This window comes from Aquila chrysaetos, chromosome 3 (assembly GCF_900496995.4).
Source record: "Aquila chrysaetos chrysaetos chromosome 3, bAquChr1.4, whole genome shotgun sequence".
NCBI classification, from domain to species: domain Eukaryota; kingdom Metazoa; phylum Chordata; class Aves; order Accipitriformes; family Accipitridae; genus Aquila; species Aquila chrysaetos.
Window position 1 is genome coordinate 73,410,356 of NC_044006.1, and position 23,703 is coordinate 73,434,058.

At 48.6% G+C, this 23,703-nt stretch overlaps 2 protein-coding genes and 1 long non-coding RNA gene across 7 annotated transcripts in view; 1 reads left to right on the forward strand and 2 right to left on the reverse strand.

Moving 5' to 3' along the window:
• Window positions 1–718: 718 nt before the first annotated feature.
• LOC115339079 lies at window positions 719–18,203 on the forward strand. The gene is made up of 3 exons (XR_003922634.1): window positions 719–729; window positions 2,769–2,770; window positions 18,088–18,203. It is a non-coding gene; the product is annotated as an uncharacterized LOC115339079 (long non-coding RNA).
• Window positions 3,510–11,372, reverse strand: LOC115339076 (solute carrier family 22 member 13-like). 4 transcript variants are annotated; one of them, XM_030008429.2, is made up of 10 exons: window positions 10,946–11,372; window positions 9,766–9,869; window positions 9,259–9,413; window positions 8,517–8,685; window positions 8,024–8,144; window positions 7,308–7,402; window positions 6,772–6,986; window positions 6,193–6,326; window positions 5,850–6,060; window positions 3,510–3,703 (listed from the first exon to the last, which is right to left on the reverse strand). In XM_030008429.2, exons 1-10 carry the CDS (start codon window positions 11,327–11,329, stop codon window positions 3,681–3,683), a joined length of 1,611 nt encoding a protein of 536 aa, XP_029864289.1. In that variant the 5' UTR covers window positions 11,330–11,372; the 3' UTR covers window positions 3,510–3,680. The 4 variants fall into 4 exon arrangements, with proteins under 4 accessions (XP_029864289.1, XP_029864291.1, XP_029864288.1 ...); XM_030008431.2 differs by having other exon boundaries at window positions 6,193–6,301; window positions 10,946–11,367; XM_030008428.2 differs by lacking the exon at window positions 3,510–3,703 and adding an exon at window positions 3,778–5,327 and having other exon boundaries at window positions 6,193–6,301; window positions 10,946–11,367.
• OXSR1 (oxidative stress responsive kinase 1) overlaps window positions 15,139–23,703 on the reverse strand; it is a 95,014-nt gene continuing 86,449 nt past the window's right edge. The window contains exons 14-18 of one of the 2 annotated variants that reach the window (XM_030008432.2): window positions 21,199–21,272; window positions 20,204–20,256; window positions 19,723–19,791; window positions 18,779–18,843; window positions 15,139–17,809 (exon numbers count right to left, since the gene is read on the reverse strand). In XM_030008432.2, the coding sequence (XP_029864292.1) occupies window positions 17,735–17,809; window positions 18,779–18,843; window positions 19,723–19,791; window positions 20,204–20,256; window positions 21,199–21,272 (336 nt within the window). In that variant the 3' untranslated portion in view covers window positions 15,139–17,734. The remainder of the gene's footprint in view (window positions 17,810–18,778; window positions 18,844–19,722; window positions 19,792–20,203; window positions 20,257–21,198; window positions 21,273–23,703) is intronic. The other variant, XM_030008433.2, reaches the window with a different exon arrangement.

The window sequence follows — 23,703 nt, forward strand, 5'->3', positions numbered from 1 at the left end:
CCCATGACCCGGCCAGTGGTGGATTTAGGGTAAAAGGAACCTCTGGAGGTTGCTTAGCTCAACCTCCTGTTCAAGGCATGTCTCTGAATAATAGCAGGTCTTCTCATCCAAGGACATAGATCCAGAGCCCGGTGATATGCTTGGGTGTGTGGAGCATGCACATGATACAGGCGCATCGTTGGTGCAAATTTACACAAATCTAAGTAACATTTAATCCTCTCTTCCTTTACTCCCAATAGCATCAACCAGTCTGACCTCTCTCTCCCATGCCAGCTTAGGGGGTGATGTTTTAAGACCCTATCTTCTACCCCTCTTCCCACTTCCATAAGCATGCCAGTGCCATACCCACTCATGAAACACCAGCCCAGACTTGTGTGATCCTTCAGTGACTTTGTTGGGGGCTCAGACATACTATCTGGATTGAGACTGAAGGACAAAGAATTTGAGAGGAGACATGAAGTGAGCAGGTCAGAGTCTAGTGACGCACCCTTATCGCTCTGGTGAAAGCGGCCAGGAGACCTTTGCCAAATTCCATGCTGAATTGCATACACTGACGGCAATCCAGCTTTGCCGTTTCCACGAATAAAGATATAAAACACTCAGGGAGTCTGTCCAGGAAGCGGCTCAGACATGCAGCAGAAATCAGGTCAATCTGCTTTTCAAGTGACATCAGAACCTCGGGTAAAACCAAGCTGGTGTCATTTCTTATGCCCCAATCCTGTGTGCTCTGTATATCTGTGTGCATAACGTGCTATGTTTTTCTTAAGGGTACTCTCTAAACCAAATCTATTTTAGGATTCTCCCCAAGACACTGTAGTTTAGATCTAGTTTTATGACTAACCAAGGTTTCTACATGGAGCAAATGAAACTGACAGCTTGGGGGACAGTTGTCAAAGCCAAGTCTTCTTGATAGGAGAGGGTAGAGCTGAGCCCGGCAGCCCAGCTATTAGCGGAGTTGTCCTCTGCTCTGCCTCCTCTTGCCCGAGACCCGTGGCACCGACCCGGCGGATGACACGGGGGATGGCTGCCCCCCACCACAGGTGGGGACCCGGAGCTCTGAATTTAAGGCAAAAAAAATCCAAAGCTGAAAATTTAAGGCAAAGAAAAATATGTCAGAAACCAGGATGGATACAATATCGTCTCTTCCTCTCTCCTTCTTGTCTTCAGCAGCAAGAGACTGGAAATTTTGTCCAAGAGAGACACCAGAGAGGACGGAGTAGACTTGGAGAGGGATGTCTACAGATGCTCAGAGAGCAAGTGATGAATGGACAGGCATATACTAAAGTTTTAGTCTCACCCAATCTTTCTTTAAGCAGACCAGTGAGGCATTGCTGTCTGGAAGCTGGTCTTTCAGATGATCAACAAAATATTTGTGGTCAGAGGGAGAGGAGATCTGTGTCACTCTGCGTTTGGAAAAGATGCACTTCGAACTGTTCCTGAAACCCGGTCTGTTATGCCTGGCTGCGCGAGTCCTCCTCCCGATGTGTTTCCCAGTCCTTTGCAAACTGGTACCCGTGGAACCATCCCTGTCATGTTTTACAGCAATAAAGAATCGCCAGTAGAGTGGTAGTACTGGGCAAGCGAGCACCGGGCTGTGTCCCTCCTGCACTAATCGCTTGGGTCGTCAGCCTTCTCGTCGGTCCAAGCCTCGACGTTTGATCAGGATGTCACCGAAACCCTGTCACACACGTATTTAGCTTTTATTTCTATGTGGTGTTGAATTTGAGGTTCTACATGAATAATATAAACTATACTCTGAGTTTGATAAGAGACACTTGTAATGCAATATGCGAATAATAAATGGTGTGGATTTTTTTTTTTTCCCTACTGTTTCACAGTTGGCCTTTGTAACTGCTATTGGCTCTGGAGTGTTTTCTACACAGAAATTGTAAGCCTGTAATTTAACACACAGATGGAAACGTGTTTGGTTTCCATCAGCCACACACAATGCAGAAACAGAGTGTTAAAGCAGAATGGCTGAGTTCAATTAGGACTTTTTTTTTTTCCAAGTCTTCAGATGAACGATCTATATTTATTTGCTCTAGTAGCGGCTGTGGAAGCTTCCTGAACTGTGTAGTGCACACTACAATTCAATGTCAGTTAAACTGAGTGGTCATCTGGACAGCTTTCCCCAGTCATGGCCAGTCTTTAACAGTGTCTTTGGTTGGCTGCTGCCAGCTCAGCCGCAACATTTTAGTGTCATCTAGTGCCACGCAAAAGAAAGAGAAGGTTGGCCCCTTCTCCTGCGCTACTTGTTTGCAAGCAGAGAATGTATTTGGTGTCCATTCATGAAGCTATCTCCTCAAAACACAGCACTGCTCTTGGTCAAAGAAGAAGGCTGGTCAGTCAGGCTTGCAGCAACATCCTTTTGTTTCCAATTGCTTTGCGCTGTAGTAAATGGTGTTTTGAAGGCTGCGGTGTCCCAAGTCCGGGCTGGACGTGCCTGGAGGTGATATTCATTTTCTGCTTTGGCTTTGGTGCACAAAATCTCCCCAGTGTCACGTGGGACCTGGCCATGGCTGGAGATGGGCCAGGGCATTTGCAGGATCTGGGCTTTGGCACTGACCCATTGCACAGCGTCATGAGAGCAGCACGAATGCTGCTTCTCCTCACCTCCTCAGCCATTCCCTGCTGGGTCCCTTTCTGCAAGCTTTGCTCTTGTCATGGACCTGGGACCTTCCCAGTACGGGGTCGGGAGGAAGGAGAGGACAATGTCCTCTAGTCAAAGGGCAAGGTCCAGGATCCTGACACCTCTGCCCCACAGCCAGGAGTCAGGGTTGCAGCATCGTTTGTTGGTGTCACTGACACCGAGGATGCGCTGATTGTCTCAGCGGTCCCTGTGGGACTCCTCTGGCAACAGGAGCTGCTTCGCCCCATAGCTCCTCGCCTTACCTCAGGGAACAGGACCAGGCCAGGCTCTGCTGCCCCTCCAACGCCTTAGATACCTCTGGCCTTGCCTGACCAGCTTCATCGGCAGTGGGGAGGTTCCGATACATGAACCCGGGTCTCCTCCGAAGAGGCGATGGGGGTCAAGGGGTTCCGACGTGAACACAGACAGGCATAAGTGAGGGTGTAAGCACAGGAGCAGGGCCTCGCTCTCATGTCTGATATAGAAGGGCCTGAAGAAGGCTTGGACGTTAATCGATATGCTTTAGCAAACCCTTCACGGTGTCTCTGGCATTTGCTCACCGCTGCCACTTTCAGCACCTTCCCACAACTGGCCCTCCAGTCATGGCTTGGTAAGCCACTCTACCAAGGTCTTGCATCTGCTTTTCCCAGCTAAACCTCGCTACCCCATTTTGTTCTCACCTTCTCTTCAGCCGTTTGGCTCCCTCCCCTTGGCTATGGCGTCATCCTCTTCCCTTAGTTATCCCTTCAGGTCACCTGAGGCACTTTTTACGCTTGGCCCATAGCCTCATCATGGTGAGAGCCCCAAACATCCAATTTTATATATGAAAAAGTGTATTTGCATTCTTACATGCTATTCCACCACACCTAGCTCAACCCCGTACTGTGAGGTCTATTTATTACAGTGCAAGACCGTGCGTGGACCAGGTAGCAGTGACATTAAGGCACAGCAAAACCTTTGGATATCCTCCCATTTCTGCTGAGCTGGGCAAAACACCATGAATCAAGCTATTCAGGTGCTCTTCAGCCAAAAGTGCACCGTCCAGTGGTCTTCAAACTAACCAGGTGCAGTGATCTAGAGAAGAGCAGATGAAATGGATCTTCAACCTACTGGACGTATGAATGAGATGGAAGCAGAAGTACATCAGATGTGCTTGGACACCTTTATTTTTGAGGCAACCTGAAACAGAGCATCTCAGAGCAGAATTCCCAAAAGGAGCCGTGGTTCACTCCTTTTGCTCCAAGCTCTTCCCTCAGCCTTTACCCTCAACATTTTATTTTCCATAAAAGCCCAAAGGAGCCAGCCCTCAGCCTTTGCCAAGGAAAAAGTGCCCTTGGGCAAAGGACCGAGCTCCTCTATACTCAGGGCCACTGAACAGGAGCACCACAGCAAATCCTTTGAAAAGCAGTGCCAGAGAGAAGATGGCACCACAGACAGCCCCTCCTGGTGGGGCATTGTCCCATGTCACTGACTTTATCCAAAACTCTGTCTTCATCAAACTGCATATCTGTGGGGTACTTTGATCCATGGAAAACATGCAGGCATGACAACAGGGAGAAGAAATAAAGTCTGCTTGAAAAGCTTCTTGACACTACCAGAAAATAGCCTTTGAGCTGTATACAGACAAAGCTGGAACACCACCACTGCCTAACTTCTGGGCTTCATCTGTACCAAGCCAGTGGTAAAAGAAAGTCATCTTGAGGGACAGGAGACAAGAGGAGGGGAAGCACAGGAAAAGCACGTGTTTTTTCATCACAGTATAAGACAAAAGTGGTCCTAAACCGTTTAAAGACAGAAATGGATACAGCAAGAAGCAATAGACTAGAACAGAGTAGGATAGACCTGATAGTTCCCAGAAAGATTTGCACTTTCTTCTAAGAGACCAACTGCCACAACATCTCTCGGTTTCCTGGAACAGACAAATTAATGCTGTCCTACACCACAGCCCGACAGCGCAATTTTCCGTGCACAAAGCATCATGACATGCTTTAATTCAAAGCCACCAGCACTAAGGTGAAAATTCTGCTGCCTGTTAGACATCCTTGCTCACTGCTTGTTGTTTCTTCCAAAGCATCTCTTTTTTCTCAGCTGAGTGTCTCAAATTTAAAAAAAAAAAATAAAAAGGAGTGTTTTTAAGAGAAGGTGAGAAGATCATGCTAGACAGTCAAGAGAAATCACTCCTTCTTGCAAGTGTGAGATTGTTTTCCGTGCTGCATCTGCTCTGGCTTTCTCTTTAGTGAGCACAGCACTCTGTTGCAAGTCTAGTCAATGCTCTAGCATGTGTCTCGCTTGGGCAAAGTTTGCAGACTCAAAAGGAAGATAAAATGTTGCCTCCACCCTGGTTTCTGATTTCTTTCTTTTTTCCCCTAAATGAAAAGCATCAGATTTTCTCCAGCGAGAGCACTGTTGAACACCAGAGTTAGCATGCAGTGCCTGAGGACAAGCTATAGAGGGAGATACAGGAAGGCAAAAAAGAAAAGGAAAACTAAGAATTGGCAGTGACCGCTTGAGAGGTGGTGGTGTCCTGCAAACGGAGACCTGCCTGTCCTCAGTGCCAGCCCAGCACTAGGCTGCCTTTAGCTACAGCTGCTTGCAGGCCCAGCTAGAAGTGAGTGGTCTTTGTGCACTCATTGTCTCGGCCACCTCCTTTTCCTTTTATGTGTCCATTTTCAGAGCTGCTGTTGGCATTTTCACAGACCTAATGAAAGGGAAAATGGTTTAAAAGCAAAGAAAGACCCATTATGAGCTGATGGCAGCCTTCTCTGACACACGCAGCCTTTAGCAACCTGGCTTGCCGTTCAGCACTCGCTCTCTGGGCCCCCGTGGACACCCTTCTCCCAGCACGACAACAGAAGTATCGGGGTGCAGTTCCACCCGGTCCCGCAGGGAACGGGAGCTGGGAGCGACTAGAAGCCAAAAGCCAAGAGGACATGGCTCCGAGCACCGGCCCTTCCCCGGGGAGGGCAGCGGGAGGCGAGCGAAGCACCGGCCGTTCCTGGATCCCCTCCATCCCATGGGCAGGACCAAAGGGATGACCACCGTGGGCACGGTTACGGGGCCTCCTCCTCTCCCTCCGCAGCGGGGCGGCCCCGCTCCCTGCCCTCCCACCGCCGCCGGCCCTCAAAGGAACCCCCAACCCACGCGGGGCTGACGGCCACCCGCGGCACCGGCACCCCACATCCCTGCCCAAGAGGCGGCACGGGCGCCGCCGGGTCCCCACCTGCGGCGGGGGGCCGCCATCCCCGGTGTCGTCCGCCAGGTCGGTGCCGCGGGTCTCGGGCAAGAGGAGGCAGAGCAGCCCCCCCACCACAGGGGCGCTCCCGAAGATGGCCATGGGGACGGCGCGGTGGTAGCGGCCCAGGAGTCGCGTCAGCGGGGCCGCGATCCCCGCCAGCCGCGCCGACATGGAGCACAGTCCCACGCCGGTCTGCCTGGGGAAGCGAGGGGCGGCGGGAGGCGCGGGAAGGGCTCGGCGTTCCCCCCACCGCCCCGGGGCCGCCGCGGGACCGAGAGGAACTCAACCGGCCTCGGAGGGAAGCTCCGAGGCGGGGGGTAGACCTCACCTGACCACCGTGGGGAAGAGCTCCGCCGAGTAGACGTAGGAGGTGGAGAAGGAGGCCGAGGCGGCGAACTTGCCGAGGACGGCCAGGACGGTGGCGGTGGCGGGCTGGTCTGAGGGGAGGAGGAGACGCCGGCGCTGTGGGACGAGGGAGGACGCGGCACCGCTCGGGGACGGAGGCTGGGGACGCACGGCAACAGGCCGTCGCCTCCGAACGGCGCCTGAACGCGGGCCGGGGAGCAGCTCTGGCCTGGGAGCCGCCTCCAGCGCGCTTTGCGTCCGTCGTCTCACCGCCCCAACGTGGCAGTTTTCCCAGAGGACAGCTCCGCTAATAGCTGGCCTGCCGGGCTCAGCTCTACCTTCTCCCACCGCATCGGCAAGCGATAACAGCTCGCTGATCGGAACGGGCCTTGGGGAGTCAACCAAGTCACCCGTGGCCATGGCACCAGGGTCAGCTCAAGCCCTGAGAGAGGCGAGCCGGCCTGGTTGGGAGGACAGGAGCTGCACCAGCAAGGGAAGGGCTGGGGCTCCGTGCCTCCCTGTCCCAGAGGCTGTCCTTTCAGCATGGGAAGAGGTTGTTCACCTTCAGGGATGACAGTGATGATCAGGCACACCAGGCCGCTCAGCAGCAGGAGAACAGCCTGGCTTTTCTTCCTCCCGAACCACTGCAGAATGAAGATACAACCAATACGGGCTGGGATTTCCACTCCTCCGAACGCAAGCTGAGTCAGGTAGATGTCCAGACCAAAATTTGTCACGTTCAGACTCAGCCCGTAGTAGACAAGGCTGTTCACAAACCTGAAAGATGGGCACAGTGGCACTGAGCATGCATATCTATTGGCCATGAGCAAATACAATGTTAATCTCCAATGACAACATTTTGACCAAGCCACGGCGTTTCCAAGGGGACATAAAGCCAGACAAATACCACAGGACTGCCAAAGCTGGAATGGCTCTAACCTTTTGCACAAACCGCATAGGATCTTGAATAGCCAGAAGCAGAAACACCCATCAATAACACCCAAAAACCACAAGGTGAATTTACAGTTATGACTAACCATCAATCCCTTCTTTTCTTCGCCTAGAAGTTAGGAAAGAGGGGACCAGGGGATGTCTTACCAGGCGCACGACATGATTAAAGTCACCTTCCGGAGGTGTTTCTTCCGAAAGAGATCCAGAGGACTTCCAGACTTGGTCTGTTTCTCAGGCTTCAACTTCAAAATGCAGAAAGTCAAAGAGTCAAACCAGGCAAAGGAAACCCATGGCTAGCTCCTTTTCCATCTGCAGTCCAAGGAAAGCCTCAGCGGGACAGGCTTGTGACCCCAAACTGCTCCGGGAGGGAGGGCAGCCCAGTGGGACTGGGCTCCTGCATCTGCGCTCTGGGTCCCCAATGCACTGGTTTGATGACTAAGGGGTTCCTAGGGAAGAATATTTCCCCAATGCAGGGACTTCGAGGTGAGCAAGAAGGTAAGACCCCTTCAGGCATTTATGCATGGAAAACCACAAACTAAACAGAGACCTCGTGCTCATCTTCAACACTCCTGCAATCCTGACAGAAGGAAAGCCAGGGAAGCATTTAAGTCCTTTCCGTATCCCAAGGTGGACTCCAGAAAGCTCCAGGCTCAGCCTCAGCAGAAGCTGTGCCTCTTCCCTGACCTTGTCTCTGTACAACGCAGCTGAAGCTGGAGTTGCCTACAGTCCATCCCCAAATCATCCCCAGCAGGCATGGGAAGATGTTTATCAGAAGACCTCAGCTCCAGGGGCTGCTACAAACCCAAGCGCAGAGGAGAAAGGCTCTGAAGACAACAAGCAGTTCCCCATGCCATTACAGGTACCTGCTCAAGGAGTCCTGGTGAGATGGTGCGCTTGTTGATGGATGCCGCCTTCTGAAGGACCTTCTTAGCTTCTTCTATTCTGCCTTTTGTCACCAGCCACCGAGCTGATTCTGGCAGCACCCTGCCGAGGAGGTGACATCAGGAGATGCTGCTGTGACCTGCTGAGTTTCCCCACAGCCCATCTCCCTGCAACTACATCCAGCAAGCAATGGGCATCACATGTGATGGATGGATCTAAATACCTCCTCAGGTCAGGTTTTCCAGGCCTACATTTAGGCTTCAAAGGCCACATTTGAAGACCTGAAGCAAAGCAGCTGCTGCTCTCAGAGGTCCAGTGCCCCAGGGAGATGTGCTGAGCTCCACAGAAGCCCCTCCAGCATCTGCACTCTGATGGGAAAGACCCAACCTGCTCCTGAACTGCTGCCTTCTCACTGCCATCCCTCATGCTTGCTGCTGTTGTGTCTGCAAAGAGCTCTGCCCACATCCAACTTACCAGATGTAGAAGAATAAGGCAAATATAGGAGCAGATCCCGCAATCTCCAGCAGCCTCCAGTTGCGAATACCATAACTCAAGCCGGCCAAAATCATCTGTCCGATGGCGAAACAGCAGTGAGAAATAAGCACTGCCTTTGGCCGGGAGGAGACACCAACCCATTCTGTGGCTGAAAAGAAGAAAGAAGGTTCAGAGTCATCCATGCAAATGATTTCCCCTGTTGCAAATAGGGTGTTTCCCCTGCAGAAGAGCTCTCCTGGAGGTGAGGAGAGATGGGTAGTCAGAGCTCTGGCATCAGTCACACATGCGAATCACCAGTGTTTCATGAGATGCTCACCTCTCCGTATCGTCAGGGTGTCCTGGTCCTCTGCAAGAGGACATGAAGCTCAGGTATGTCACCACTTGGCTCTCAGTGTCCACAGAGCCCCTCACTGGGGCAGAGCTGGGGCCCAAATCAATCGTGTCCCAGACCCACTGGGCTCTCTCCCCGCACTGACCTCCTGAGCTGGGAGGCTGTCCCCTTGCCCTCCTCGGAGCACTGGCATGGGAGAGATTCTCCCTTGGGGCTCTCACTTAGGGTTGAGGAGATGCCAAAGTGCCAAAGGACAGCGCAGAGCAAGACCTGTCCTCACCGTGGTGTTTTTCAAGTCACACATGATGATTTTTATTTCTTTACAGACCTTTCCTGTTGCATCTTGAGAGGCCACATCTGTCTGCCTCAGGGCATGGGCATCCTACTCACCTAAAGCCAGTATCGTCATGGTGATCCCTGACACAGAAGCCCCCACGACACATCTGAAGGCCATGTACACATAGAAATGGGGCACAAAGGCAATTCCTACGCCAAACAAGCCCTGGAGGAAGATGGAGATCAGAATGACTGGCCGGCGGCCGATCCTGTGAAGGAAGAAGGAGGACACAGTCAGTATCTGGAGAGACCCTGTGGAGATGGGGACGAGCTCAGCGGGTTACTCAGCGACTGTATCCCCCGCTCTTGAGGGTGGTAAGGTTCAGACTAGACCCTGGGTTGACTTGTGAAGCACCCTGCGTGCACGCTGTGCCCTTCTCCCTTCTACTCCCTGCGTTGCCACATCCTCACGGGACCTGAGGACTTTGGTCAGCGTCCCTGTTAGTGAGGAGCGGTGACAAAATGCACGGAGCGCAGTGCCCAGGCAGGCTCGGAGCAGCGTGCCGCTCTGTGCACCGCCGGCTTTGCACAGACCCCGGACGGGTGGTTGCGTCTCCTTACCTGTCACTTAGTGGCCCAAAAATCATGGATCCCAAGAACAGGCCCATCATGTAGATGGACTGGGAGATGTCGTTCAGGTCCTTCCTGTCACACACCAGGTCAAACTGGAGGAAGGAAACACAGATGCTTTTGTTCTTGACAGGCTCCAGATGCTTTCTGATACCACCTCCAAGGATGCAAGTCTCCACAGTATGCACATAGCCCAGAAGTCAGAGGTGGGACAAGCCCATGGGACAGTCAGTGGTGACCTTCTCCCAAGCACTGGGACCCGCAGAACTAACCCCCCAGCCCAGGCACCGCCAGGGGAGCCTCCTGGTTGGAAAATTTTGCTTAAAGTGGGACTTGGGACAGAAGTCCTGGCAGATTGCTTCATCCTGGACTGCCTGCCCTCGCAGAGGAAAAAGGATGCGTGCAACACTGATTCCTGGGCCGAGCAGTTTCTGTTAAAGAGATGTTCTGCAACTGCCAGCATCCAGAGGGCATCTATAGAAAGAGTCACATGTATGGGAAATACAGAGAGGTCAGCATGCACTGAAACAAGTTTAGCGTTGCTCACTGGAGCACTGTTGCTGTTGCTGAAGCTCCTGTTGACCTGTTAGATGCGTGGCTTTGCAAGCTTTCCTCTCCTTGTCAAACCTGGTGGCTCCGCACAGAGCGAGGAGCGGTGAGGAACTCAGGCTGTTCGCGACAGCCCTGAGCTGGAGTCGCGACATCGAGACCCCGCGGCAGACACCCCACAGCTGCTCGCCCTGAGAGTTCCCCAGCGTGCGTGGAAGCAGAAAGCAAGTGCTGAGCTCTGCCTCCTCCTCCCCCTGGCCAGGGTGTCCAAAGCACAAAGCTGGGCACAGGGACAAGATGGAAGGTTACGCCCTGTCTGCAGAGGGGCAGCTGGGGCAGGGAGACCCAAACCATCCCACCAGAAGCGAATAATCTCTCCGCTGGCTCTGCCTGTGGCATCGCTGACATCTATATTGCAGCCTGCTTGCATGCAACCCCTCCATGACCACACCTGGGGGCCGGGTGGTGGAGCCAAGGTCCCCAAAATACACCTGATCTAAATCTCAGCCCAACCCAGCTGCACCATGGCCGGCACCAGCTTTGACTGAACTCCAGGACAGGGCGGCCGTTTGGGTGTCCCATCCCTTCCACATCCCCAGCGCGTCAAAAGGCGATTACAGACCTCGGTCAGCAGGGACGGCGGTTGCGCTGAGGGGTACACCCAGCCATCGCTGCACTTCTCCGTGGCGTTCAGGCCGTACAGCATGATGGAGCCAAGGTCCCAGTCCACCGGCGAGTACATGGAGCACTGCTCGTACGCACCATCCGCATCCCGGGGCAAGGTGAGGTTCAGCTGCTCTTCCTCCGTCAGGTTGGGGCCGATGGCACGGATCCAGCTGGTGTCGCAGCGGTGCGGCACGTGTTGAACCATAAAAAGTTGGCAAAACTGGTGGAAAGCCACACTGAGGCAGGGAAACAAGGTGAGCAGCACCAGCCATTTCTGAAACGGCCCAAAATCACCAACCGCTTTCCAAATTTCCCCGACGCCTGACATTGGCAGCTGCATCTGAAGCGGGACAGCGCTCGGACAGACTTTCCACAGGGCTTCAATTAATGTTTAAACCTAAGATAAGCTCTGCGGTCGTAGGCAGCCACCACAGATATGTAAAGTCAGGATAGACTTGATGTTTTACCTGTCCTAAGTACACTGTGTAATACATTAATCATCTCTGTGCAACTCACAAACATACGGTGCTGGCTGGAACAGAAAGACCCCTGTTTCAGGCAACCTGGGTCATCGCTTCTGCCAGGGCCAGGTGGCATTGACAGGGGAAGAGACTATTCTCCAAAGCAACTGCAGGAGCTGTATTTGCTGAACCGCTGAGACGGTCCCCAGCGGTTCCACTCGGGCAAGCAAGGTTCAGAGAGGCCGAGACAGCTCAGCAAGATGCAGAGCTGGGAAAAGTCCAGGGGAATAAAGGGAGTGATGCTAACGGATGGGCAGAGCCGGAGACGAGGAAGGGTGGCCAGTTGGCTGTGGCCCCAGGTGACAGGGGACTCCATTTCCTTCATCTTTTGCAGCTTCCCTGTGCAACCACGAGCAAGCCATGGACGGGACATCCACCGTTCCCACCAGTTCTGGGCCAACCCACAAGCTGGTGGGGGCTATATGCAGGGAAGACTTGGGGAAGGCCTACAGGGGTGGGAGAAATCTGACATAGGGCTCATCCACTCTTCTCTGACATGGTTTAAATGGGGAGGTCCAGGAGGGTCAGTCAGACACCAGCCATGGGGCTCATGGATCTGGAGAAGCAGGAGCCACAGGACTGGCACAAAACGCTGCCAGAACTTAGGAGAGAGAAAATGGGGTCTGTTCTGCTCTGACCGGCATTGGAGAGCCTGAGCTGGGCATCACACTTACAGGAGGCTGGAGGATACCGAGGACCAAAGGAAGGAGCGGGAACCCCATTGCTGGAGGTTTTCAACAACAGGTGAGGAAGCAGCAATGGTTGATAGGAGCCAAGTCACACCTCTGGGCTGAGATGGCCTCCTCAGGACCTGACCAGGGCATGTGTCCAGGACACACCTTTCCATGGCTTTTGGTAAAGATCAGGAGGACTCGATCGACCTGCTGTAATTTGGGAAGATCTTGTACACCAAAGCCAAAGCACAGAATGAGAATTGCCTCCAGGCATGCCCTGCTTGAGCTCAGCACGCTCCAGCCTTCAAAACACTATTTACCACAGCACAAAGCAATCGGAAGCAAAAGGATGCTACAAACCTGAGTGACCAGCGTCACCTCATGGTCTGAGGGGTACACCCAGCCATTGCTGCGTTTCTCCGTGGCGTTCAGGCCGTACACCATGTCCCAGTCCACCGGCGAGTACATGGAGCACTGCTCGTACACACCATCCGCATCCCGGGGCAAGGTGAGGTTCAGCTGCTCTTCCTCCGTCAGGTTGGGGCCGAAGGCACGGATCCAGCCGGTGTCACGGCGATGCGGCACGCCTTGGACCATAAAAAGTTGGCAAAACTGGTGGAAAGCCACACTGAGGCAGGGAAACAAGGTGAGCAGCACCAGCCATTTCTGAAACGGCCCAAAATCACCAACCGCTTTCCAAATTTCCCCGACGCCTGACATTGGCAGCTGCATCTGCAGAGACAGACTTTGCAGAGGGTTGGACCTGGAACTTAAGCCCAAGATAAGCCCTGCAGCTCTAGGCAGTCACGAGTATGCAGATTTGAAGAAAAAGCAATGTTCTGGGTTGGGATTTGTAACCACGCTGCATTCCCATTAAGTGAAACAGAAATTTCAGGAGGTGCGCACCGTCCAGGGGAGGTCACTTCCCATTTGGAAACTCATCAACTGGGAGGAGAGACTTTGAGAAGGTGATCGGGATGTGGTAAGAAGAGCAGGGAAGCCCACAAGCATGGGCAATATGAGACACCTCGTGGTGAGCACCCACAAAGGGAAACATCCAAGGATGATGGTAACTGGAGTGAACTATTCAGTCACAGGAGGACTGTGAGGCACTGGACTAAGGCAGCATGGGAAGCCTTTAGGAGAGTCCATAAAGGAATTTCCTACAGAGGCAGGAATGGGAGACAAAACTGGGATATAATTCTCTGGGGCTTTTTAAGCAGGGTTTGGCCAAATACTGGAAAGATAGCAAAGAAGTTGGCTTAGATGCAGAAGATGGGGTTCTGGAACTCAGAACGTCCCTTACTATCCCACGTCTTAAACTTGGAAGTTATATTCACCCAAGATAAAAGTTTTCTGGGTTTGGGAGTAAAGAGGAACACCTTAAGAAAAATAAAGAGCCAGAAAATGGCAAACTAAGCCCAAGAGCCTTAGAAAGGTGAATGGAAGAGTCAGCTTAGAAAGTGCCACCGTCCAAGACCACAACTTTCTGTTTTGGTGGGGTTTTTTGTTTGTTTTTAAGCAAGAACATGCATATGGGTGCATCCCAGCCAAAATGCCTCGGGACCATGCCTAGAACTGGACCATCCCTATCCCCTCGCAAAGGACACACACCTTGCCCTTGACAGTTCCTGAAGCTTTAGAGAAACTTCTCTGTTCCCACACACTGAGCAGGGAGACCCCTTCTGCTTCTGTTAATGGAGACATCATGACCTCGCTCAAACAAAACCCCACTAAGCTCTGGGTAAATGATGTCAACAAAGCTGTCAGAGTTTGAATGAACGGGGCACCTTAGGAACAGAAGCCATATATTAAGAGAAAATTTTCCAGGAGGACCTCCAGTGAGAAATACTAGGGTTTTTTACTTCTGTGTTAACATTTCCCTTCATTTCTGAAAACTTCCTTCCTTTGTGGAAGATGGGCAAGAAATATTGAAGGATGTGAAGGAAAACTCTAGGGTTTCTCCAGTGCAGTGCTTCAGGGAATTGGCTTTCCAAGAGGCAGTCAGGCAGTCTGCTTGCAACCAGGCACTTCTCTTTTGATGACACTAAAAGGTTGTGGCCAAGGTTGCTGTTAAAGGATGACCACAACTAGGGAAAGCTGTCCAGATGCCCACTCAGTTTAACAGACATCGAATTGCAGCATTCGCGGTGACAAATCTATTGCCGCAACCATGGCAGCGGCTCAGTGCCAGGTCACAGAAGTATTTTCAATCTCATTGCAAGAGGTTTACTGACAGTCTGCCAACAGCCTTGTCACCTGCACGCTTGGACAAGACCTTTCACTTCAGGCACCTCCTTGCTCTTGCGGCTCAAAGCATGACCACTGGCGCACAAGTATGCTGCAGCAAAGGATACTGGTGCTTCCAGAGAGGAATGGCCTAGCTACAGCTAAGAGCTGTCAGGATGACAAGATGGCAGCATGCCTGTGTTCTACCTCTCACCACCAGTGCATTTTCTTGAAGTCCTGGCTCCACTACAAATGTAAAGGGAGAGATCTCAGAGGCACCTCTGGATCACAACCGCCCTGAAGCCTCAAATTCAGAACGAAAAAGTATTGTGGACATGGAGAGGAGGGAGTGCAGTTCATGCTCCAAACGCTTCTCAGGGTATAAATCATCCCACTTTAATACCAGCCTGTGCCACCCTGAGGTGTTCCTGGATGGGGGAAGCTCATGCCCAGCTGCACAGGGCACACAGAGCTTCGAGCAAACTGTTCAACCTGAGACAAGCCCTCAGGGTACAATCCTAATTGCCATCCTGGCTCCATTTCTGCACACAACTCCTGCAGAGCATCCTCACCCCTTCCCCACTGAGTCCTCCTGGGGTTTGTCAAACCTCCCACCTCCCCAGACAGAAATGCCCCAGGGGCTGCAGACACCACTCAGACAAACCCCTTCCCCAAGATACACCATCCGACCCAATGACACGTAAACCACACACCAAACACACGGCAATGGACAATTTGTTCTTTATTGATTAAAAATTAGAGACATGCAGTAAAATACAAAGTCCAAAAAAGGAAAAAAGCCTGAATATTTTACATCTTTCATTATAATCTACAATACACCAAAGTTGTGAAGAGGATCCGTTTTCATTAACAGAGCATTGTCCTTAGAAGTAGGAACTAAAAATTACTACCTGCTTCCAGGTTCAAATCAGAAATTTGCACAAAACCCAAATTCTTAATGACACTGGAAAACAATTATGAACAGCATTGGCACTTACTGAACAACATCAGAAAAGACAGTTGTCTAGAACTGTAATAGCCCAGGTAAATATTTTGGATCCCTACCCAAAACATCTGGAGCTCTATAGAACAAAAAACATCAGTTTCTTCCTTACTTATTTTCTCCATTAAAGAACTACAGAGCCTTGGGTTAGTTTGAGCTCAAGCTCTCTAAGTCCTGGCTTTGGGAAGGTGGGGAATAACTTAATAAATAGATGCTGCATTGTTCCATTTGAGCAGTTCAAGTCCTACCCTTCTCAGCACCAGTACACAAATGAACAAGGAGGTCCCCATGGCATGCGGGCAGAAGGGAAAATAATACTGTACCAAGACTACTTTGTCTCTGTATCCTAAGGGTTTCCAAGACATCCATACCGACCATAGGGTGACCTGAAAATCGAGATGCCAGCCTGCTCTTCCCAAGCCAAGAAGCTTGATGGGGGACACCGCAGGGAGTGCTTTGTGTCAGACAACAGGAGAAAGTACCAGAGGTGTCACACACACGTGTATGCACGCACTTGGCCAAACCCAGCCACCACCAACTCCCCGGTATCCAGCACCCACTTCCTGGGCTCTTGAGAGCTTCTGCTCAGCACCCTGGGATGCTCTTGCTCCAAAACCCTCTTTCTCCTCTCCCTCCCCTTCACACTCACCAGCCATGGGGCTGCAAATAGCCCATGGGGACATACCCAATATCCACCTATAGGCTAAAAGCAACAAGGGCGGTATAAAAAGAACATGCACAATTCAGGAAGCTTCCACAGCTGCTCATAGAGAACAATATATAAATACAGATTGTTCATCTGAAGACTTGGAAATAAAAAAAAAGTCCTAATTGAACCCAGTCATTCTGCTTTAACACTCTGTTTCTGCATTGTTTGTGGCTGATGGAAACCAAACACGTTTCCATCTGTGTGTTAAATTACAGGCTTACAATTTCTGTGTAGAAAACACTCCAGAGCCAATAGCAGTTACAAAGGCCAACTGTGAAACAGTAGGGAAAAAAAAAAATCAACACCATTTATTATTCACATATTGCATTACAAGTGTCTCTTATCAAACGCAGAGTATAATTTATATTATTCATGTAGAACCTCAAATTCAACACCACATAGAAATAAAAGCTAAATACGTGTGTGACAGGGTTTCGGTGACATCCTGATCAAACGTCGAGGCTTGGACCGATGAGAAGGCTGACGACCCAAGCGATTAGTGCAGGAGGGACACAGCCCGGTGCTCGCTTGCCCAGTACTACCACTCTACTGGCGATTCTTTATTGCTGTAAAACATGACAGGGATGGTTCCACGGGTACCAGTTTGCAAAGGACTGGGAAACACGTCGGGAGGAGGACTCGCGCAGCCAGGCATAACAGACCGGGTTTCAGGAACAGTTCGAAGTGCATCTTTTCCAAACGCAGTGACACAGATCTCCTCTCCCTCTGACCACAAATATTTTGTTGATCATCTGAAAGACCAGTTTCCAGACAGCAATGCCTCATTGGTCTGCTTCAAGAACAGACTACATCTAAGATGCAGAAATGAAAGACGTTTTGAGGAAGGACTGCTTAATGTAAATTAAAAGGTTCAGCCCTCATGCCACGCCTGGCACTCATGTGGAGAGAACCAAAATGGTAAAAAATAAAATAAAATAAAATAAAATTAAGGCAGTTTACAAAGGGAAGCTGACTTCTAACACCTCAAAGTCAAGGAATTTCTCAAAAACACAAACATAAGGGAAGGCAGCTCTCCCTCCCGTGGGTTAAGACTTGGCTTGCTTTCTCAGGTGCAAGCGTTCAAACCAGCAGTTTTGAAAAACACAGAGGAAGAGAAGCGGATTTCTCAGCACTCCAGGTGACCCAAACAACATGTACATTGGTGTTTCAGATAGGAGAAGCAGGTAAAGAACAAAAAAGATCCGTTCAGTATTAAAACTTGTGCAAAAATAGCAAGTGAAAAAAAATGAAACCACATGTAAGCAAACATTTAGGCAAGATCATCAGAGCAGTGGAACCCCCTGCTTCGTACTCAGTAGTATTTTTCTTTAAAGTAAGGCAATAATAAAATGAACATGCAGGCAATGACATGTTGGAACTGCATGTTTGAGATGACAGATACAAAAACATGAGAGTTGTTTACAAAAGGTGTAAACGCCATCGGTAATTTCAGGAAGGTTTGTGATCCTATTAAGGAAAATGTTAAAGCTTCTAGGAAGGGGGCTGTAGTTCAATTCTTTGGCAGTAGTGGTTTTTTTTAGGCTAACAGAAGCATTACGAATATGCACATGTGGGTTCTCAGTTGGGAAACATCTCCTGGGACCATTGTTTAGCTGATGCTGAGCTGTGCAAATCCTATAAGTTTGCCATCATCAGGAATATCTGAGCCTTCCACACCAGATGCCTGAAACACAAGGAACAGAGATCCAAATAGCAACACGCATGCTCTACCCTCAGATACATACCATGCTACATATCGCAACAAGGTGTACCAGATACAGTCTGGGGAGGGAGCAGTCACAGGACAGCTTTGCACTGTATTCAGCAGCTTGTACTACCTGAAGTTAAAATTGAGCATGTTTTTTTTCTTTTTTTTCCTTCTTTTTTTTTTCCTTCTTTTTTTTTTTCCTTCTTTTTTTTTTTTCCTTCTTTTTTTTTTTTTTCCTTTTTTCCTTTTTGAAGCTAGGAAGGGCTGGGACTGAAGTTTTGCCGTGCACTAACTGGGGCAAAGCAAGTGAAAACTCCTTCAGAAAGAGTCAAAAATAATGGCACTCACTGCTTCACTACCAATAAACTGGCTACACCTTCATTTTGCCACTATAACTACCTCTGAATTTCACCACCTCTGAAGGATTCATCTGCCTTTCTTTCTCCTCTCCTAGCCTATCTTCTCTTAGTTTTTGCTCTCTTCTTTTGCCCCCCCCTCCATTCCCTGCCAATCCCCTCTTCATTTCCTCATTTCCTCCTCAGAGACAGCGTATCTGGACCCTCCCCATTCTCCTCTACGAAAGGAGTCCGTGGCATTTCTTAGGCCACTTACCTGACCTGAAGTATTCCTGCCCTTTCTGGGCAAGTGTACATTCCAAGCCCAGAAAATACCCTTTCGTAACATTTTGATATGCTTATTAGCCAGGATAATGGAATGTTTGTATTGGCACATCATCTCACACTTATTTAACCCCGGTGCTGCTCAGAAGACACAAGCAAGGAGCCTGCATTGCCTACTGTTAGACAACCAGTAGGAAGCTTTGGGAAAAAGGAAGGATTTAGAGTGCATACATTAGATGCCTACAGTAGACATCACAGGCATCTATATGCAATGTCTTCTCTTTGCAAGTGACAACTTGTTCAATTAGGGAACAGGAATAAATACCAGTTTGAAAGTGACGGATCTGTTTGCTTGGGGCTCTTCCACAATTTTCTGCAAATTAGCTGCAACTGAAATCACACACACACACAAAGAAAATGGGCAAATATTAGGACAGGCTAGAGAAAAACATCCCAAACTCATTAGGCCTCTTTCTATTACTCAGCAAACTTAGAACTTTTTTAAATGATAAAAAAGTTTAGGTCTCAATGAGACTCAAATCTACTTAAATCTAAAGCTTTAAACTGTGAAAATGCTGTCACTTGTTACTATGCTTCTTTTTCAGAGGTAGATATTTTTTCCTGGATGTGGTGGAATTAGTAATAATAAACTGCCCAACTGCACCTGGAAATTCAGTTAATTTTGCACTAGCAGCCTTTCAAGATGTTGCAGCCTGTGTACAAGGAACAGTTTTGCTTGCTGTAGTTGAAAATATGTAGGGATTGCTGACAGTTTAAAAGTCTCACCTGCTGCACAGAAGGACACATTTATTTAGCAAACTGTTGCTAGAGGTAGCTGTTCATACTCATACAACATGTGTACTTCACGCTTCCTTCCCCAGCCCTACTTAAAACAAAAAAGCCTGGCTGATTCCAGTCCCAGACCTCTCTTGCGCAGGACCTGTGAGCAGTACAGGCTTGTGCAGCAATTTAGCAATGCATATATGTCAGATGATAATGATTTAGCTAATGCATCGATTAGCCTTCATTTTGCATTACAAGGAACATTTGCTTCATAATGTTTCCAACTAGATCACATTCTTGTGGACTGAGGGTTGCCTAAATGTACTGGTACAGAACTGTCACCAGAATTAACAGCAGTTTTGTAGAGCCACCAGGGTAGAAAACCAAGGCCACAGCAAACTCTCCTAATACCCACTAATCAGGTCATTTTAAACATGCAAAAAAATGACTGAAATGGTTAGAGCAGAAAAAATAATATGTAATTACCTATTACCAGATCTCTGCCATCAACAAGACCTGCTGAAATGAGTTCTTGAGACACACCATCAGCAGTATCTGTTGGGGATAAACCCAAGAGCCAGTCACCACATAACAGAAATTGCCAACTGATGAAGGCATCACATAGAAACCTAAAGGAGGTTATACAAACCAAACAGCAAAAGCATTGTTTACACAAGACAGACATTAGGGTGTACACCAGGTGCAGTCAGACAGTTCTGAGCTATGCTGTCAAACCTGGAGCTGGAATTCATCAAAGGGCTGCACTTTGGTCATATCCACAAACAGTTTTACAAGAAAGGTCTTCTCAACAGCAGTGCTCCAAGCCCAACCATAAGGCAAGCCCTTTAGGAAGGCACTGTGGACACACTCATACAGGGTTTCCATACACACAACTGCACAACACCAAACACAAAACATCCCCTTTACCAAAACCACCTTCACACACTGGAATTTCCCACCAGCTCACCTCTCCCCGGGGTAAATTCAAATCGAATATCATTGAGCTCTTTTTTTGAATTCCTGTGGAAAGAAGAGATTTTTATATAGAAGAGACCATTTCATTGCACTGATAGGTGCCCCAAAAAAAGTGCTGTCATTAACTAATCAGTCTGTAGAGTGAATTCATTGCACCCTTCCCCTCAAAGGGCAGAAACTAATCATTTGGGTGTGCATCTGGAAGCAGGGCTCTTGGCACAGTCTGCCTCTCAACTTGACAGAGTCCAAATGGGCTGAAGTCCAGGATAAGCAAGTACCACCTCTCTGGTATAATGCCACACTGTTCCACTGTCTTAGCAACTCATATCTGTCAGCAGATATATCCTTGGAGCACATCTTTCAGAGGAAGGAAACACTCACTGACAGCAGATATACACACATTATGCAGTGTCCAGGTATGACTGGGAGGTGATGCTCAGAAGTCCCCATCCAATGCCTATCAACAACCAAGATGCCTACAGAGATGAGAGGCGAGTTCCTTATACGAGAAATGTCAATATGTGTAATGATAGTAGAATGCGCTAACAATCCTTTTTCTACCTATTTCTAGGGACGTAGACCAGAATCTGTGCCTAAAAGCTCTTCACTTTCAGAACTGGCTGAAGTCTGAAGTTGTGCCTGAATAATAAGATGGTCCATCCCAAGGCCAGAACCTCTGGATTCCTGATCCCCTTTAGGGAACCCAGCTAATTTCTCCTTCCCACCCCATTAGAGTTTAGGAATATTTATACAAATATCAAAACGTCTTTGAATCTACAGCTCTTGCCAAACCGAAGAAGTGGATGAGATAAGCTGCGTTTCTGAGTCCCAGTTTCGGAGGAGCGGTTGAAATCCAAGCTGACAAACAACATATAACCACGACCCTTTTAACTAAAAGGCAGATGGCAAGACGCACTACAGCAGTCTTCCAGTGTCCCTCTCTACAAAGGCTCGCTTTCACAGAACAGGTCAGTTTTGTGTCCTTACCTTAACCTTAGTACAAGGCTGATAGGGACTTTCGTATCTTCCTGTACCGGAGCTGCAGCAGGGGCAGGTGGGGCCTGCAATAGGATTACATCATTTTAAAGCAGATTAGCACTTCCTTTCTCTGGTTTTAAAACCAGAGATAACCTTGATCAACTATAAATACAAATAAAAGTTTAACTCATCACTGGAATCATGACACTACAGTGAAAAAGAAGACAGACTAATGAAACAGGAGAACTTCACGCTTAAATAGTAACCCAGGAGGTTCTCTCCGCAATTGTCTTGAAAAGAGTAAAAGCTACACAACTTCAAGAAATGTCAAAATGTCAGGAGACTTCAGAAGTGCTAAATGTACAGACTGCTTGCTTTGCATCAAAACTCAAGGTTTTTGGGCATTCATGACAGCCTCAAGACCTCCTGTGTTTTAATCCCTGCCCCAAACATCTGATTTAAAAACCTGATACAATTGTGAAGAGCAGCTAGGAAATAATTTAATTGCCAGATTAGCATATACTCTCAGTTACTTTTTTGTGAAATCAAAGGCTTTAAGAGCATCTAGCAGCAATTTTATAGCTGCCTATTTTCACTTCTAAATTACTTCTGAGTAATTACTGGAACATGTAATCAAAGCATCTTATATTGGTCAGCAGCAGATTTCCAGTAGGAAAGATCCAGGAGGTGTCCATCTTTATAGTACTTGTGATACTTCCAGTAAAGGGCTAATTGTTAATCAATCTCCACTAAAAAAAACCCAAACAAAACAGAGAAGGGTTGGTCACTCTTTCACTGTGCAAGTCATCTGTACTGCACACGTTGAGGCAGGGATTTTAAATCTGCAGTAACAAGACAAACACAATGCTAGGCTGATAATTTAAGCCTAGAAGTCTTGATCAAGTTTTTTCATCTAGATCACTTGCTTTTTCATGAGAGAAAAAAAAAAATAACCCTTTGTTTAAGACTAGTATTTTACTCCATCTGTTGGTGCTCTTGTGCCAGCAATGCAGCTCAGGGCTTCTGATCACAATCTTGTTTCTGCTGAAGCTGAAAGCTTTACCAGGTCAGTGAAAACAAACAAGAGTTCATAGAGAAGCCCAGAGGTCTGCAAAACAGTAACCAACGAGCTACAAGAGCCAGAGGGGAGCTACAAAGAATAACACACTGATACAAATAGCTGTAAAGAAGAACATACTGACACAAAGAGCTATAAAGAACAACACACTGACACAAAGGCATGAAGTTCACCTTAGGACAAGCTACCAACAAATAAGCTATTGGGCACTAGTGGCAGGGAGCAAGACACTCTGCTAGTGCAAATCAAAACACTTTCACTGAGACCAACACTGCTACATCATTTTACCAAACTCAGAGTCCTGGCCTTCACTGCTGCTGGTGTTTCAACTGCTGCATAAAATTCAGGGATTAAACACTGGCCCTTTTTCAAGAGATTTGAAGGGCTTTGATTTAAGCATTAAAGCTACTTTTAATGTAGCCAAGAATATGTCAGACCCCAACTCCACTATTTTTCTTTAATGACTAATGCACTGTCTTTAACGCTTTTGTAAACAGGAACATGAGCTGTCTGCAGTGAAGTGATATACGTATCTTTCTACATTCTTTACAATAAAAATAATGAAACATTTCTAGGAAGGAGTAAGTCTAACAGCTATTTTTCTGACCAACACTGCCAAGTCTCTTCCCCTTGGATCTGCCAAAGGATGATGGTAGCTTGGCCCCCTCCAATAGTGACAACCTCTCCCCACCAATGAATATGAACATCAGTGTCTGTTTTTTAAAAGAGGTACCATCATTCAGGAGTCTGGCAAACTCTGCAATGCTTTACTCCAGCAAACCACAAGACATGTTCCAAGTGTCTGAGTAATGATTTGGGTTGGCCATTTTTCTCTTTTTAACACAAGTCAGAGCTTTTTCTTGACTTTGCTATGCCTGCCTATCTGATGTATATCCTACACTTTGGGGTGATGCAGCTAAGAATTAAACACAAACTTGTCAAGTTTTCACATTCCCTGTACTTCCCCTCAAAGGTCCATTTTCCCCCTCTCTGCTTGAAATGGAAGTGTTTGAAAGCACCACAAAGTTCAGAGCTTCCCAAAGATGGAGTTTCTCCGCAATTTTTGACTGCTATGAGGACCATTTTAACCTAGGCTTCATGTCTCTCTTCTGAAGTCTGGAGAACTTGCACGTTCTAGTTTCTTCCTCTGACTTTTCTCTCCACTCTTATCCCAGAGATGCCAGTGATGCTGAGACACACAATCAGAGCCTGTTCTTGCTGCACCTTAAATACCAGGAACAAGCAGCTGCCAACTGAATGAGACTCTCCTTTTTTCTTACCTTTAACCTTGCCTCAAGCCAGAGTCCACTCTCTAAACAGCATAAAAAGTCACTGCTCACCCACAGAGTAAGAATGAAAAACTATCACACCCACATTGACTGTCTTCCTTTTACAAGCCACCAGGCCAGCTGTCACTTCTGCATAAGCAGCAGCAC